Source organism: Mauremys mutica, chromosome 1 (assembly GCF_020497125.1).
Source record: "Mauremys mutica isolate MM-2020 ecotype Southern chromosome 1, ASM2049712v1, whole genome shotgun sequence".
Classification (NCBI taxonomy): Eukaryota; Metazoa; Chordata; order Testudines; family Geoemydidae; genus Mauremys; species Mauremys mutica.
In genome coordinates, this window is record NC_059072.1 from 242,518,618 (window position 1) to 242,533,730 (window position 15,113).

Here is a 15,113-nt window from a genome sequence, read left to right on the forward strand (position 1 = left end):
AGGCTGCAGGCCCTGAGGGGAAGGGCCTAGCCAGTGTGAGGAGTCAAAGGGGAAGTGGCCCAGGGATGTGGACAGATGGAGGGAGAGAAGGAGGAAAGGACGGCTGACACTAGAGGGTCCCTGGGTTAGGACCCAGAGTAGTGGGCAGGCCAGGGTCCTCCCCCTTTCTTTACACCTGGCCGACAGGAGTGGCTGTCTGGGGCAGCACCAATCCCCTGCCAAGAGGGGTGTGACTTTGGGGGTGCAGTTGCCCACATTGGCCGGGGCACAGAGAGACAGCTGATTTGTCCCCCTCCCCCAGAAGGGGACGAGGATGGACTAAGGGGCACTGCGGGAGGGCAGTGGCTCGAAGAGGACGCTGCAAGTTGGGAGCAACACAGGTCCACACGCCAACTGAGGGCGAGACAACGGATGGGACACCACTGGGAGAGGGCGCTCCACTGGACTGAGCTAATTCCCGGAGCCAACCAGCAGGAGGCGCTGCGGCGGTGAGTCCCAGCCCCATCATAGGGACATACAATTCTACCCCAAGGAGTTAAGTCACAAATTTAATTAACATATTATTTTTTTAATGAGTTTCATCAGTATGGAAGCATGTCCTCTGACATGGTGGCTGAAGCATGAAGGGGCATACGAATGTCTAGTACAGGGGTCGGCAACCTCTGGCATGCAGCTCGCCATGTTAAGTACCCTGGTGGGCTGGGCCAGTTTTTTTTACCTACCAAGTCTGCAGGTTCGGCTGATTGCGGCTCCCACTGGCCATAGTTCACTGCTCCAGGCCAATGGGGGTGGCGGGAAGTGGTGGCCAGCACATCCCTTGGCCTGCGCTGCTTCCCACCGCCCCCATTGGCCTGCAGTAGTGAACCACAGCCAGTTGGAGCCGCGACTGGCCGAAGCTGCAGATGCGTCACATAAACAAACCGACTCGGCCCGCCAGGGTGCTTACCCTGGTGAGCTATGTGCCAGAGGTTGCCGACCCCTGGTGTACTGCATATCTGGCACATAAATACCTTGCAATGCTGGTTACAAAAGTGCCATGCAAATGCCTGTTTTCACTTTCTAGTGACATTGGAAATAAGAAGAGGGCAGCATTATCTTCTGTAAATGTAAACAAATTTGTTTGTCTTAGCGATTGGCTGAACAAGAAGTAGGACTGAGTGGACTTGTAGGCTCTGAAGTTTTACATTGTTTTGTTTTTGAATTCAGTTATGTAACAAAAAAATCTACATTTGTAAGTTGTGCTTTCATGACAAAGAGATTGCATTACAGTACTTGTGTGAGGTGAATTGAAAAATACTATTTCTTTTGTTTATCATTTTTACAATACAAATATTTGTAATAAAAATAACATACACTTTCATTTCAATTACAACACAGAATACAATATGTATGAAAATGTAGAAAAATATCCAAAATATGTAATAAATCGCAATTAATTTTTAAAATCGCAATTAATTTTTTTGAGTTAATCGCATGAGTTAACTGTGATTAATCAAGAGCCCTAATAATAATTACTAGCAATTGTACATGACTGGGCTTTTTTCCACATGATTCCCTGCCATTTTGACTTAACTATCTTATTCAATATGGTATCTTTATATTCCAAGATGAAACTTAAGGAAATCACTTCTCCTCCATTTCTAATGTTTCTCTTTAGAAGACTTTATGCCTTTTCCCTGGAGTCAGTGTCTTCCTCCAGGAATCATAACTTAGCCTTTTTTATGACCCTTATCCGGGTGTGGCTGGAAGGTTGAGGCTTGCTAGGCAAATAGTTAATGCATAGCAAGCTCCATGGCAAATCTACAGTGCAGTAGCCTGCCACATATTAACTGGAGTAGATTAAAGTGAACTAGGCAACTTTTAGTGTGCGGTAGCAGGGTCCACATGGACAGTGAGTGTGTGGCAGGCTGGTGTGCTTTAGATTTACACCCCAGCATGCCGCATACAAACTGTTCATCTAGACAAGTCCTCATTGCAGCATTGAGTGAGTTTTTTTAAATTTGTAACCTCACTGGAATCAGAAAGCCACAGCTTGCCTGTTGCACAAGAGAGGCTTGTTGTCTCTGTGGAGATTGAGCAGAGTCCCTATGAATGGTAATTTTACTGTAAATCATCAATAATTATTTGTTTGGGGGAAAGTCCCATTAAAAAATCTGAGAAGTGCATCTCTGCTTTTTCCAGACTTTAATGATATCCCAGGCTCACTGATTGGGAAGTGTGAATCCAGGTCAAACTTAGATATGGGAGGGTTGTCCTCAATATAAATCACACTTCATGTATATATTCTTGCAGGGGAATGTCAAAAAGTCTGTCATTTCAAGAGCAAGATGGAACAAAAACCAGTTTTTATGAGACTAGAGGGTAACTAATGTGTAGTTCTGTACAAGGCTTAGGGGAACATAGTGCATGTCTGTGTTGAGAGAATCTAGCATCTTGTAACTGGGGGCAAAGAAATGCCTGATTGATATCATGAAATGTGCTGGATAGAATGGATGGATGGATATATTGCCAAGGCAAAATCATCTACCTATTGAGGAGGGGATTTTCCCCTTCAAACCCTGGACTATCGTTTTTATTATGGTTGACTTTTGGGTGTGTAGGAACTTGTTGTTACACAGGGAATTGTCTGAGATTATTCAAGAAGAGTTGTAAAGGAAAGCTGAACTAGTGTTAGAATTCTTCTCTCTTTTGTCTTTCTACTTTCTGGACAAGTGACACTGTGGGGAGTGCCTAACTCAGGGGTTGGCAACCTCTGGCACACGGCTCACCAGGGTAAGCACCCTGGTGGGCTGGGCCAGTTTGCTTACCTGCCGCGTCCGCAGATTTGGCTGATGGCGGCTCCCACTGGCCATGGTTCACCATCCCAGGCCAATGGGGGCGGCAGGAAGCGGTGCGGGCGAGGGATATGCTGGCCGTGGCTTCTTGTCACCTCCATTGGCCTTAGATGGCGAACCGTGGCCAGTGGAAGCTGCGATCGGCCGAACCTGCAGATGTGGCAGGTAAACAAACTGGCCCGGCCCGCCAGGGTGCTTACCCTGGCGAGCCACGTACCAGAGGCTGCCGACCCCTGGCCTAACTCTAGTGAATGTTCAACAAACAAACAAACTAAAATCTTAAGATGTTCATCAGTTTCTATAATTTGTTATCCTTGATGTTTTTTAGATCCTAGTCAATTGAGTTTATGTATTCTGATCTTGTGTTTCAAACTCATCTTCTGTTGACGCTGCATCAGGAACCTGTGTTGAATAGCTAAGTGTATTAACATAGGTTAGATAACTCCTTCCTAGACTGTGGTTTTCCCATCACTGCTCCCTGCTGGGGCCTTTAAAAGCAGAAGGAATATGCGGAGGTGCTGGAACAATTTGTAGAGTGGGGGTGCTGAGAGCCATTGAGCCAAACTGTAAACTCTGGATATGAAGGAAACTACTTCAAGCCAGGGGCTGCTGCGACACCCCTAGTTCCAGCACCTATGGGAATATGCCTTGAAGCACATTGGCTAAGTTATAGTTTAATAACTCTGAAAGCCAGCATCTTTAGCAAATATGGCCTAAGGTTGTTGAGTTCACATTTTTCTAATGCTACAGTAATAACATCGTTGTGCATGGTGTTTTACAATAACAAAAGAAAAGGTCACCAGCCCCAACTAACTCACAGTTTAATTGGGATACTATATAGTGAGTGGTGACCACAGATTGTAGTGCCATGTGGAGGGAGGGAGAAGGAATATGGCCACAAGAAACTGTAGCAACTAATGTTACAATTTTTAAAAGTAAACTAAAGAAATGTTGCAATTACAGTTATTTTTTAGTTGTGTTTTTGTATCCTGCCCCGTGAATGATACTATATGAAATGCATGGTGTTGAATTATTGTGTTTTTTTCTTTGATAAGGATGTGAGGGAAGAGTTGGACTTTTCCTGCCAGCCTCCACCCTCTGCTTCACTTCCTACTCTAATTAAAAAAGCCAGCCATCCTTTAAAACCAAGGAATCTGTTTATATTGTTGACATGTTTTCTATAAGACTGTCATCTGTGTGACTAATTTTTTTTGACTCTATACAATAATTACACTTTGAACTCAGAAACGCGTTTCTAGGTGATCTCCTAGGGGACAAAGACAGCGGGTATAAATAATACTCTGTCCAAATCCATGAACCTGAATACACAGGGCAGCAATTCTAAACTGAAAATTATGGAAAGAACAACAGTTTCTATTTTGGGTTCATTTTTAGATTTATTTAATAAATTATTCCTGTTTATCTCTCAGGCTTGGGCAGTTGACATGTGACAGAAATGAGATGAGTATGTAAGTCTGAAAATAAAATGAATGTTGTCAGCTCATTAAATGTCTTTGTATATTAAATAATTTAATATTCCAAGTTCTATTGGAATAATTCTGTCCTAGTATTTTGTAGGCTTCTTGTAATATATGAGGAAGTCTAGTGCTCACATTATCCTGTTTCTAATGCAGTCAGCCTTTGAGCTTGTATATATGCTTAAGAAACTATGTGAGTAACATTTCAAAAGAGTGGCCTCTATTTTGTAGGTGCCATTAACACCAGTAATATTTTCACCCAAGTTTGTATGTCTTGCAACTGAAATGTAGGTATAAATCTTGCACTTCTTAAGTACCTGATTGCAGTTGCAAATCAGATAATTAGGGTGACAAGTAATCTGCTGTATGCCTGCAATTTATTTTTAAAATGCTAAAATGTAGCTACAAACTGCACCTGTCAAAAGGAAAGGCCAGCTCTGGCACACTTGGAAGTGTATACCTTAAGGCTAGCGTCTCACTGCCTATGATGTGTGAGTGCAGTAGGGAAGGAGAGCGGTAAGAAGCCTCCTTCCAGCTACGGTGATGCATGTAAGAGCTAACCATGGCTATGCCCTTCCTACATACCAGTCAGCAGAACTGTTTGGCTTCATGGGTGTGTGTGTGCAGACTTATCTTCTTTAAGGGAAGTAGCTCTGCATGCTCTCCTGTGTGTTAGAAGAACTCCCAGGGTTGATTTTCTCAGTGAGGCAGAAGGCCTTTGGTGCTACTTCTGAGGTTTCATGGCTTTGCACCATGCACAGTGCAGGGATGTGCCTAAATGGCTCATCTAGCCCTTTATGACTTAAAAAAAAACACTCTATCCTCTTAAGAGTTTGTCTTCTCCAATGTATGTCTGAGAAACCCCACTATTCTGGATCACTGTGGAGAAAACCATTTGAAATGTCAATGCCTGGGCACAACATGTGTTTTGAAAGCACCTGTTAATAGGTGGACTTATTTATTAGGCCCAGAAAGTGCAAATAAACATTACAGTTGTTGGCCTTTATCCTTTGTAACGAAGACCCCAACCCAGTGAAGTGTGCAGTGCCCTCGGCTCTTGCTGAGTTCCCTGGGATATGGGAGGAGACCACACCTGACAGGATGAAGCCCGGAAACTCAGTAGAGTCTGCCGCTCTTTCTTATGTTGAGTTGTGCCTTATATGATGTTGGGATGGAAATAGGAGAACCCCAGTGAAAATATCATTGCAAGACCCTCTTGACAACCTTCAGATTGTCACACTCCTCAAAATGCACTGCTGCAATTTGAGTTATTGGAAAGATCTATTCAAATACCAAGGGCCAGATTCTACTTTCAGTTGCAACAGTGGAAATCCAGAGTAATTACACTGACTTCCATTGATATTTGTGGTGCTGTAACTGAGGCCACAATATGGCCTCAAAGCACTGCTTTTCCCATTGTGGTAGCAAATGTACTTGAAAGCCTTTAAATATTGACTGCTTAGCTTTGCTCTTCATTCATGCTAGCACAACTAGAAAATCCTAATTTTTAAAATTCCTCTTTCCTTATTCTTTCTCCTTCCTTATTCACATGCAATTTCTTTGCCTGTCTTTTCTTCTTTTCTTGATGTCCTTTTCCTAACCTTTTCAGCTTCATTAGTCTGTCGTTTCTTCTTCTGCTTCTTTCTTTTAAAAAATGTTTTGAACAGAAGCTAGAAATTCAATAAGCTGTCATTTTGTCAGGGTATACAATTGTGTGAGGACCCTAAGTCTGTTTGGTTTAACATGATTATTAATTCCTAATCCTGTTTGAGACTCGAGAATAATGTTTTACCAATTTCTTAATGACTGAAGACCTGCATATTTTAGAAGATGTTCACAACATTCAGTTGTTCCACAAATCTGTGTTTCTTTCTGTTTTGTACTAGTGCCTATCAGCTTAGTATCTGAGCTTTCATCAATGCCAGAGAATCATCAGATGTAAAATGATTAAAAATTAATTCCATGATGACTTTCCTAGCTTTGAGAAGTGTGATTCTTTGAAAAAATCATATATTTTTGAGGAATATCAATGTTAATTTATCATAAATTCAAGATGATAGCAGATTTAGTTAAACTAAAAGCTTTTAGCAATTCAGAGGAGAGACGATGCTGGCATTTAAAAGTTACCCTTCTTGAGTGTGTTATGATGTTAAATATGTAGCCATGCATTAAAAGGTTACTGAAAATGTTTTCTTAAAGCAGATTCATTTTTCAGTGTGCCCTGTAGCATTTGGGAATAACTTCTCTTGACAGGTTATCTGAATCTGATGCATAGAAATGTGTGTTTTGGATTTGGACTACTGCCAATCTACACTGCTTCCTCTTACACACTTGTAAATTGTTGGCAGTTGTCAACAGCTGGACTGTTGGCACCACCTGCTTCTAAAATGTGTCACCTCCTTCCTCCCTTTCCCAGTTATTGCTCTGCTTCAGCTCAAGGCATCTGCTTTTCCCAGAGCTCTAAATTTTTCTTTGCTGAAGGAGTAGGTGGAGGAAAAAAGCTGCAACTGCACTTTCTTTCCAACTTTGCAGCCCTCCACCGTGGGCTTTTTTTTGTACTGTGCTCATTGAAAGTTCTTCTCTTGGTTCAAACAGGGCAGAAGAAGAATGAAGGTCAATTTAGGCCTCTTACTCAGACTCCGATTAGACCAGGTTCAGATCCATGAATTCAACACCATCTTCTCAGCCTCCCTCAGTGGAGTCACTCTTTGGAGAGGTCAGCCTCACCTTATTCCAGTTCTTTATCCAAACCTTGATGGCCTCCTAAATAAGCAGTTTAAGAATGCCTTCACATCAGGGAGAAAAGAGAACCTTGCCATGGCAGGTAAGAATCTTGTGATATGGTAAGCTTCAAGCAAAGGTAGCAGCTGATATCTAGATCCCTGCTGGACATTTATTCTATCAACATGGTGCCATGACAAAATCAAATCATAACTAACTCAGATCCAGTCTAGGCTCCAGTTCTGAAAATCTCAGGCTTGGTCATCCAAATCCCTGGCCTTCGGAATGACAGTCATTCATCTGCCCTGCTTTCTAACTGCCGGGCTGTTACTGAACTTAAAGATGCCTTGCCTAGCAGAACGCTCCATGAAGGGAAGGGGTGATACCACTTCCTCTCTCTCACTTTAGGCAAATGCTTCCAGTGGCACAGCTACCCTTGTGTGATGTGCTGGAAGGCAAATTGCACCTACAGAGGTGAATCAAGCAGAGTGACATGCAGCCAATGAAGTAGGTATTCACCCACGAAAGCTCATGCTCCAATACGTCTGTTAGTCTATAAGGTGCCACAGGACTCTTTGCTGCTTTTACAGATCCAGATTAACACGGCTACCCCTCTGATACAAGCAGTGTGTGTGTATGGTACACAAGGAATGATTTCCAGCTGGGATAAGTCCAGCCCGGTTCTTATTGTTTCTTTCTAGGGGATGCTTCCTTTTTGATCAATTGTTTCTTCCTTTGGCTTACAAGGGGATTCTGGTTTGAGTCTCAGCTGCAGTGATGTGCACGGTACATTTACAGTCCAGCTACTGGATGGGGAATTCTCTGATTGGTTATATCTTCTGTAATATCTGGTCAGCAGTTGGCAGCTCCAACACCTTTGTGCATTTTGGGCACCCTGGGCATTACTGGATAAAGGGAAATTACTCCGTACAAATAGCCGAAGAGAAAACAACACAGTATATAAAAAAAAATGCCTTCATTGCTAAACTTTTTTTGACATCTTAATGGTGCATGCTTTTAAAGAGTCAACAGGTTATTTGCTGATTTAGTGACATATTTAAAGTGGTCATTAAAAACTGTCTGGAGCCCACTTAGAGATGTGAGCTGTCAAGATGGCACTTCCTTCCTCAACTCTTAACATGTCAATTGATCAAACTGCTTTTATACTGGGTAATCTTGCCAACGGAATTGTTTAGTTTTCCTATGGTGTAAGTGAAACCACTGTGGCTCATTCATGATAGAGAGATAGGTATGAGATATATCAAAGGAGCAACAGTTGATTTAAACAATTGCTGTAGCGTGGGGCAGTGTCATTTTTTCAACACAGTCACAGTCATTAAATAGATTTTATGAATATGGATGGAAGAATATGTTTAGCATTTACTTAACTATTTAAAAAAAAAGTTCCCAAGTTTTTACTTTGATAACATGATAGATTGTGGCTACATTATGCAAATATATTTTTAAAAAATCACACAGTTCCCCAAACCAATAATTATTCTAGTACATATGACTTGATGTAAGGACGAATATTCTCTATTGAGTCAAATTAGGTGTGGTCTGAAAAAGGTTTTGTAGATGTTTCAAAATGTATAACTAAAGAATAACAGGCCTGCATTTGTCACTGGATTCTTGCCTGATTAATTACCGTATCTTCTGTCTCTCTACCCCAGGGCTTATCCCCCCAATAAGTCCTGCTTAAAGTTTTATTTACTTTACAATTATTATTCAGAAAAGCATACTTGGCTCTCTTGTATTTCTGTGCTTCTTTTAATAAGCCACCTCTGTGACTTCTGTGAGGCCTTAGGTATAACTGATCTGCTGAAACATTTTAACTTTTTCTGAAGCAGTTTTGCTGTAAATGTGTTTTATCTGGTGTCATTTTCAAGGAGTCCTATTCAAAACTGTTGACATTCTTGGTTGCAAATTCACCCCTTCTCCAATTCTATCTGGTTCCTTTCCATAGAAGTGAAAATTTTCATTATTTTCCATTGTCATAGAAATCCCTATTTTACTGGTATGTAATGCAGCTGCTTAACAGACAAGATGTGAAGCATTATATTGACTGGTGTTTAAAATATATTTGTTCTCTTATAGGGAAGAGAAATGTATTGCACTGTGTGGAATGATTAATCTCTTTTCAATGTCAGACTAAATAATTAGGAGCCTACTATCGCTAGTGATTAATTTAGCAGTGTTTGTCAGCTAACAGCAGAACTTGTGGTCTGATTTCCTCCCTCTGGTTTTGTCAATATGTTTAAGGAGAAGCTTCTTTTAGCAGCAAATTCTTTGCTTTGGTATACTGAGATTTGAAAACTTGCTATTTTTTGCATTGCAATTTCCAGAACAAAATCTTGCCCTTTCCTATTATTTAAAGGAAAGTAGAGTGTAACTTTACCTTGGGTCTAGGAAAGACTTTGCAGGAGTGTGCTCCACAGTATGTCTGATGGTGCATAAGTGTAGAAACTCAGCTAGATAGGAGCATGTTCTGAGAGGAGAGTCTTGAGCTTCTCTCACAGGCCTGATCCAAAGTCCATTGAAACCAATGGAAAGACTCCCAATGACTTCAGTGGGCTTTGGAAGATGTCCACTCTGCCTGGTCTTAGGAACAGCGTGTACAGTGCTCCTCAGTCTGCCTAATACATTAGGGTTGCCAGGTGTTTGGTTTTGGACCAGAAAGTCCAGTTTTAAGGGAACCTGTACAGTCTATGGTCAGAAGTATTGACTGGGCACCAAAACTCCAGTTACCGCAATTTTCCAGGGCCATATCTAGGGCGGGAAAAGAGGGCAGCTGCCACAGGCGCAGACCTGATGTGGGGAGGTGCAAAAATGGGGTGGCACAGGATTGGGCCCAGTGGTGTCAGCCCTCCAGGATTGAGCCCGGAGCCCAGGGCAGAGCAGCACCTGCTGGGCAGGAGTGGGGAGCATGGGGAGGAGGGGCAGCCCTACCCCCTGGCTGGAGGTGCTTTAGGTTCCACTTTGCCCCTGCCCCCGAGTGGGGCTGGCTTGGCTGCTGCCACAGGCCTGGAGGAGCCAAAGCTAAGGAAAGAGAGTCGGGCCTGGCCCCTTGCTGGGTGGAAGAGGATCCTTGTGGGGAGCTGAGCAGCCCAGGCAATTTTGACCATAGCTGTAGTGCAGGGGTGCCTGAACAGGGGGAGGGACAGGGAGCTATTGCCTCATCACTTTTGAAAGTGGGAGGGACAAGCCCTTCCCTTTTTTCCCTGCCTTAGGGGCAAGTGGGTGAGGGGGGTGGAGATGCGAGTCATCAACCCGCGCCAGCCCCTACTCAACCCAGGGCTGTCTCCTATCTGCATCCTGTGGGCGGGCAGGCAGGTGGGCTCCATGCAGCCCCTAGCCCTGGCTCCATGAGTGGCAGATGACTAGTCCCCTTCCGAGCAGAGGGAGCCCAGGTCGGGGGCAAGAGTGGGAAGGGAGTGAGTGGGGCCTTGGAGGAAAGGGGCGGAACTGGGGGCGGGGCATCGGGGGAAGAGGCGGAACAGGGGGCGGGGCCTCAGGGGAAGAGGTGGATCAGGGGCAGGGGGAAGTTCCAGGACTCCTGCTGTAGTGAGAAATTGGAAAGTTGGCAATCCTGTAATACATGCAGCATAGTATGAGGAGCTCTCAACAAACAAATGGGAGCTACTGGACCTCTCCCTCCTCCTTATCCCTCCTTATAGCCGTGAGAGGGCAGTGGAGAGGACAGGGAAAGATAATCCTTTTCCCCCAAAGCAATTAGAATGAGATGTGGAAGGAGGGAGCGCACTAGGCCTGATTCTCCGCTACCTCTGCAACGTAGATGTAAAATACTACCAAACCAGAATCGTTCATTCACTCACATTAGGGCGAGGGCATAATGATAGGGTGCTGCGGGCACCAGAGGTTCCCATTTGGTCCCCCAGGCTCTGCATGACTGCGGGTGAGCCCTGCCTCCTATACCCTACCCATTAGCTTTTCCATGAGAAAGCGTGGTTCAGGCCTGAAAATTCCTGCCTCAGACTTCCGAATGACTTTGCAGCATTTGCATTACTTGTGAGGTGGGGAGTTTTCCACTGACCATGTCAGTCAATTTTCTGGGTTCCCATGGAAACAGCCAGACACTGTGTGTTTGTAATATCAGTGATTATGAAGTATGATCTCAGTTGTCAGGACCTGGCTCATAAAAAGGAGGCTTCTCTCCATCAGTCAAAAGCATAACAAATGGTACATCCCTCTCCCCTGCAGCCCGAACCTGTATGCTTAGCTCTCAGCAGCTGCCAAAGGGTTAAGAATACAATTTTCTGTCTCGAGAACAGTTTGTCTCTTAATTAATAACAACATTCCCAGCTGCACTGTGAATGTGTTGAGAATAAATGCTGGAAGAGACGCTTGAATACTTGACAGTAGTTACAGTTATACTTGAGGCAGGCTATACTTTTCTTTTCTGAAACCTGTATGCGAGAGGGATCTTTCCATGTTGCTAGTGTTTTGTAGTCACTGGAAAGGACACTGTCAGTGTTTTTGACTCGTGGCTATTGATTTGTTGTTTACTATTCACTTTTCATAGTGTCTTTGAAGTATGAAAATGTTTTTCTCTATTTGTATTATCTGTTTATTTCCCCTTACGTTGTGGATGAAGCTGAAATTAAAATGGTGTATTCTCTCTCTCTAATTATATTTTATGTCTACCAGCTTCTCTTAGTTAGGGGGTGTGTGTGTGTGTGTTTTGGCCCATAACTGTGGGAATGGGGAAGTGCTTGTCAGACACCTTCACCCCTGCTCTGCTGTCTCTTCACCTGTGCTGAATGTAATCTGAGTTCATTACAGCTGAGGATCTGGCCCTAAGTTCCTAGCCCATGAGATTGTGAAGATAACCCTCTAAGTGCAAACTGATTCCAGGGTTTAAAGTTCAGCATGCTGATTCCCCCCGCCCCCAAATAAGTGGTGTTTAGTCCATGCCACAGTTGCTCAGGGCTAGCCAGTGGGTAGGGAGGGATACACCTAAACTGCTGCTGCTAGTTTTTGGGCCACTGTAAATGTCCTGTTTGCCACAGGCCGCAAGAAGAGGGGCACCAGGGTCAATGAATCTGCATAAACGTGGAGCAGTGCTCCTTCCCAGAGCTCACTCCCAGACCACCTATGTTGGCCCTAAATGAACCTTCAGTGCTGTATGTGTGAGACCAACCACTAAGACAGCCATTGTATGGGGGTTTTAGCGGTGCAGAGGTCCTTGTACTAGACCTCCATACTGGCATGAATTTCACACGAAGTTATTGCTGCCTAGTCCACATCATCCTTTATGATGATTTTCTAACTTTTCTCCTCTCTAAAATTTTTCTCTTTGAAACTTTCCACCTTTATGTTTCTTTATGCTCTTATTCGTTTTATAGTTCGTACCTCTTTCATTCTAATTAGACCCATAACCTCATTAGGGAGTGGGGTCTTCTGATTTCACCAAGGTTGTCGTTTTTCTGTTGCTCTTTTCTATACTTGTGTTTCTCTTACTTTTTCCACATTTTTATTGTCATGAACAATACTGTTTTGTTCTGAAGAAAGATTTCCAGTTTCAACACGTTGGTCGTTCTTTCTTGGCAGTTACATGAAGCTAGAGTGAAATTCAAAGGTGACTTAAACGATGCAGCTTACACACCAGTAAGTGAGGATGTTACATGTTGAGGGAGAGGAAGGGGTAGGGTTATCAGAGCTAATGTAACCAGTATGAGGTTGTAAGATGAAGTAGCTATACCTTCTTGCATCGCTTTTACCCTTCTTTTGTTTGCACTTGCTGCTGTCCCTTTCCCTTTCAGTTTCCTTGTGTGTTGGTTACTCACTTAGGGGTAGATGATGGTTTTACTGTGTGCCCTGAGTAAGGAGCAGCATGTAGCACTTTGAGTTACAATTCAGCCCTTGCTTCCCTCGTTCTCCAGGATGGGAAGTAAGACAGTGCAGATTACTTTCCCCTTCACACCTGCTCAGCGGAGCTGGCTGATGCATTGTGGTGCTGAAACCAAGGCTTTTTCCACTTCCTGTCCACCTGCATGGGAGTAGAAGTGGCCCCACACTAGACTGGAGTTTACACCATTTACACTAGCTGAGGATCTGGACCTCTATTTCTAAATAGAAATATCTACTGTTTAAAGCAGGAGGATCTCATTGTGTGGAGGAGGTATCCTAATTCCTTACAATGAAAATGGCTGCGATCCAGCAGTTCCTGATGGATTCCTGCTTTTACACAGCCCCATTAACTCATGGGGAAATGTGTGGGTGTAAGGGTCTGCTGTGTGGATCAAATTGTAGGACTGGGGACTAAGTCAGGAGATGTCTCTGTTTTAGGTATGTATTGTATATGTCTACTGTCAGAGTATCCAGTTATAAGCCTATTTCCATGTGGCATTTTTTAAAGGAGCAGAATAGTCAGTGAGAAATAAATTTTAATCTAAGTAGTGTGGATAAGAAGTTCTAGATAATAAACCATTAGCAAAAGACAATGGGATCATTTGTAGACTGTTTTCTGGCTACTAATCTCAGATTTTAATTTCTTTATTATAACACAGTAGCATGTGTCATTATGGAGATTGTTTATGCCACATGTAAAACTTAGCAATACATAACTCCCACCATGCTCTGTCTTTTTGATTGAACTTTATCATTGTGCCCCAAGTTCAAGTGTCGTATTTTACAGGAGAAGCAGTTAATCATTTTTTGTATTATATTATAAAATGAGCTTATGAATTCCTGATCATAGATTCATAAATTGTATGGGCAGAAGGGACCACTGCGATCCTCTAGACTGACTTTCTACAGAACTCAGACCATAGAACTTTGCCAAAATAATTCCTGTTTGAAGTAGACCAGATCTTTTAGAAAAACATCCAATCTTGATTGTAAAATCCCCAGAGATGGGGAATGTGTCACAACCCTTTGTAAGTTGTTCCAGTGTTTAATTACCCTCACTGTTAAAAATTTACAACTTAGTTTTAGTCTGATTTTGGTCAAGCGTCAGCTTTCAGCCACTGGATCTTATTATACCTTTGTTGTTAGATTGAAGAGCCCATGATCAAATATTTGTTCCTCATGTAGGCAATTATAGACTATGATCAAGTCAGCCCTCAACTTTCTTTTTTTGTTAAGCTAAACAGTCTGAGCTCCTTGAGTCTATCACTATATGGCATGTTTTCAATCCTTTAATCATTCTTCTGGCTCTTCGAATTCTCTCCAATTGATCACCAGTCTTCTTGAATTGTGGACACCAAAACTGGACACAATATTCTAACAGTAGTCACACCAGTGCCAAATACAGAGGAACTACAACCTTCCTACTCCTACTTGAGACTCCCCTGTTTATGTACCCAAGGATCACCGTAGCTCTTTTGGCTATGGCATTACAGCTAAAGCTTCCCAGGATAGAGTCCCTCATCCTGTACCTAGGGCCTACATTCTTTGTTCCAAGATGTATAGATTTACTTATGGCTGTATTAAAATGCATATTTTGTTTGCTTGTGCCCAGCTTACCAAATGATCCAGATCACTCTATATAAGTGACCTGTCCTCTTCATTATTTATCACTCCCTCAATCTTTGTGTCATCTGCAAACTTCATCAGTGATTATTTTATGTTTATTCCAGCTGTTACTAGATTTGTCCGTTACTTTGGGGTATGCTCATTTATTAGGGTTACTCTTGGGGGCGGGGGGGGGGTAGTTCTGTAATTCTATCAATGTACTGCTTGTGTCACTTGTGTTCTCATACAGAGCTCTGCTGCAAGTTCCCTCCCAATGGTGTCGGTTTTTGAAGTTTTTTTGTTGGAGAATTGCGACTTAATACTTCAAAAACAGACTCCAGTGAGAAACTGCAGAACTGGAATTAATTTGAAAACTGGACACCATTAAATTAGGCTTGAATAAAGACTGGGAGTGGATGGGTCGTTAAGCAAAGTAAAAACTATTTCCCCATGCTAATTTTCCCCTATTGTTACTCAACCTTCTTGTCAACTGTTTGAAATGGGCCATCCTGATTATCACTACAAACGTTTTTTTTCTCCTGCTGATAATAGCCCACCTTAATTGATTAGTCTCCTTAGAGCTGGTATGGCAACACTCATTTTT

General features: G+C 42.9%; 1 protein-coding gene across 2 annotated transcripts in view; it reads left to right on the forward strand.

Moving 5' to 3' along the window:
- The window catches only part of OCA2 (OCA2 melanosomal transmembrane protein), a 313,888-nt gene that overhangs the window by 23,875 nt on the left and 274,900 nt on the right, over positions 1–15,113 (forward strand). The window contains exon 1 of one of the 2 annotated variants that reach the window (XM_045005030.1): positions 111–488. The exons of the other annotated variant lie outside the window; for it this stretch is intronic. Coding sequence (XP_044860965.1) covers positions 412–488 — 77 coding nt within the window. The 5' untranslated portion in view covers positions 111–411. Of the gene's footprint in view, positions 1–110; positions 489–15,113 lie in introns of those variants that run through there. 2 annotated transcript variants of the gene reach the window in all.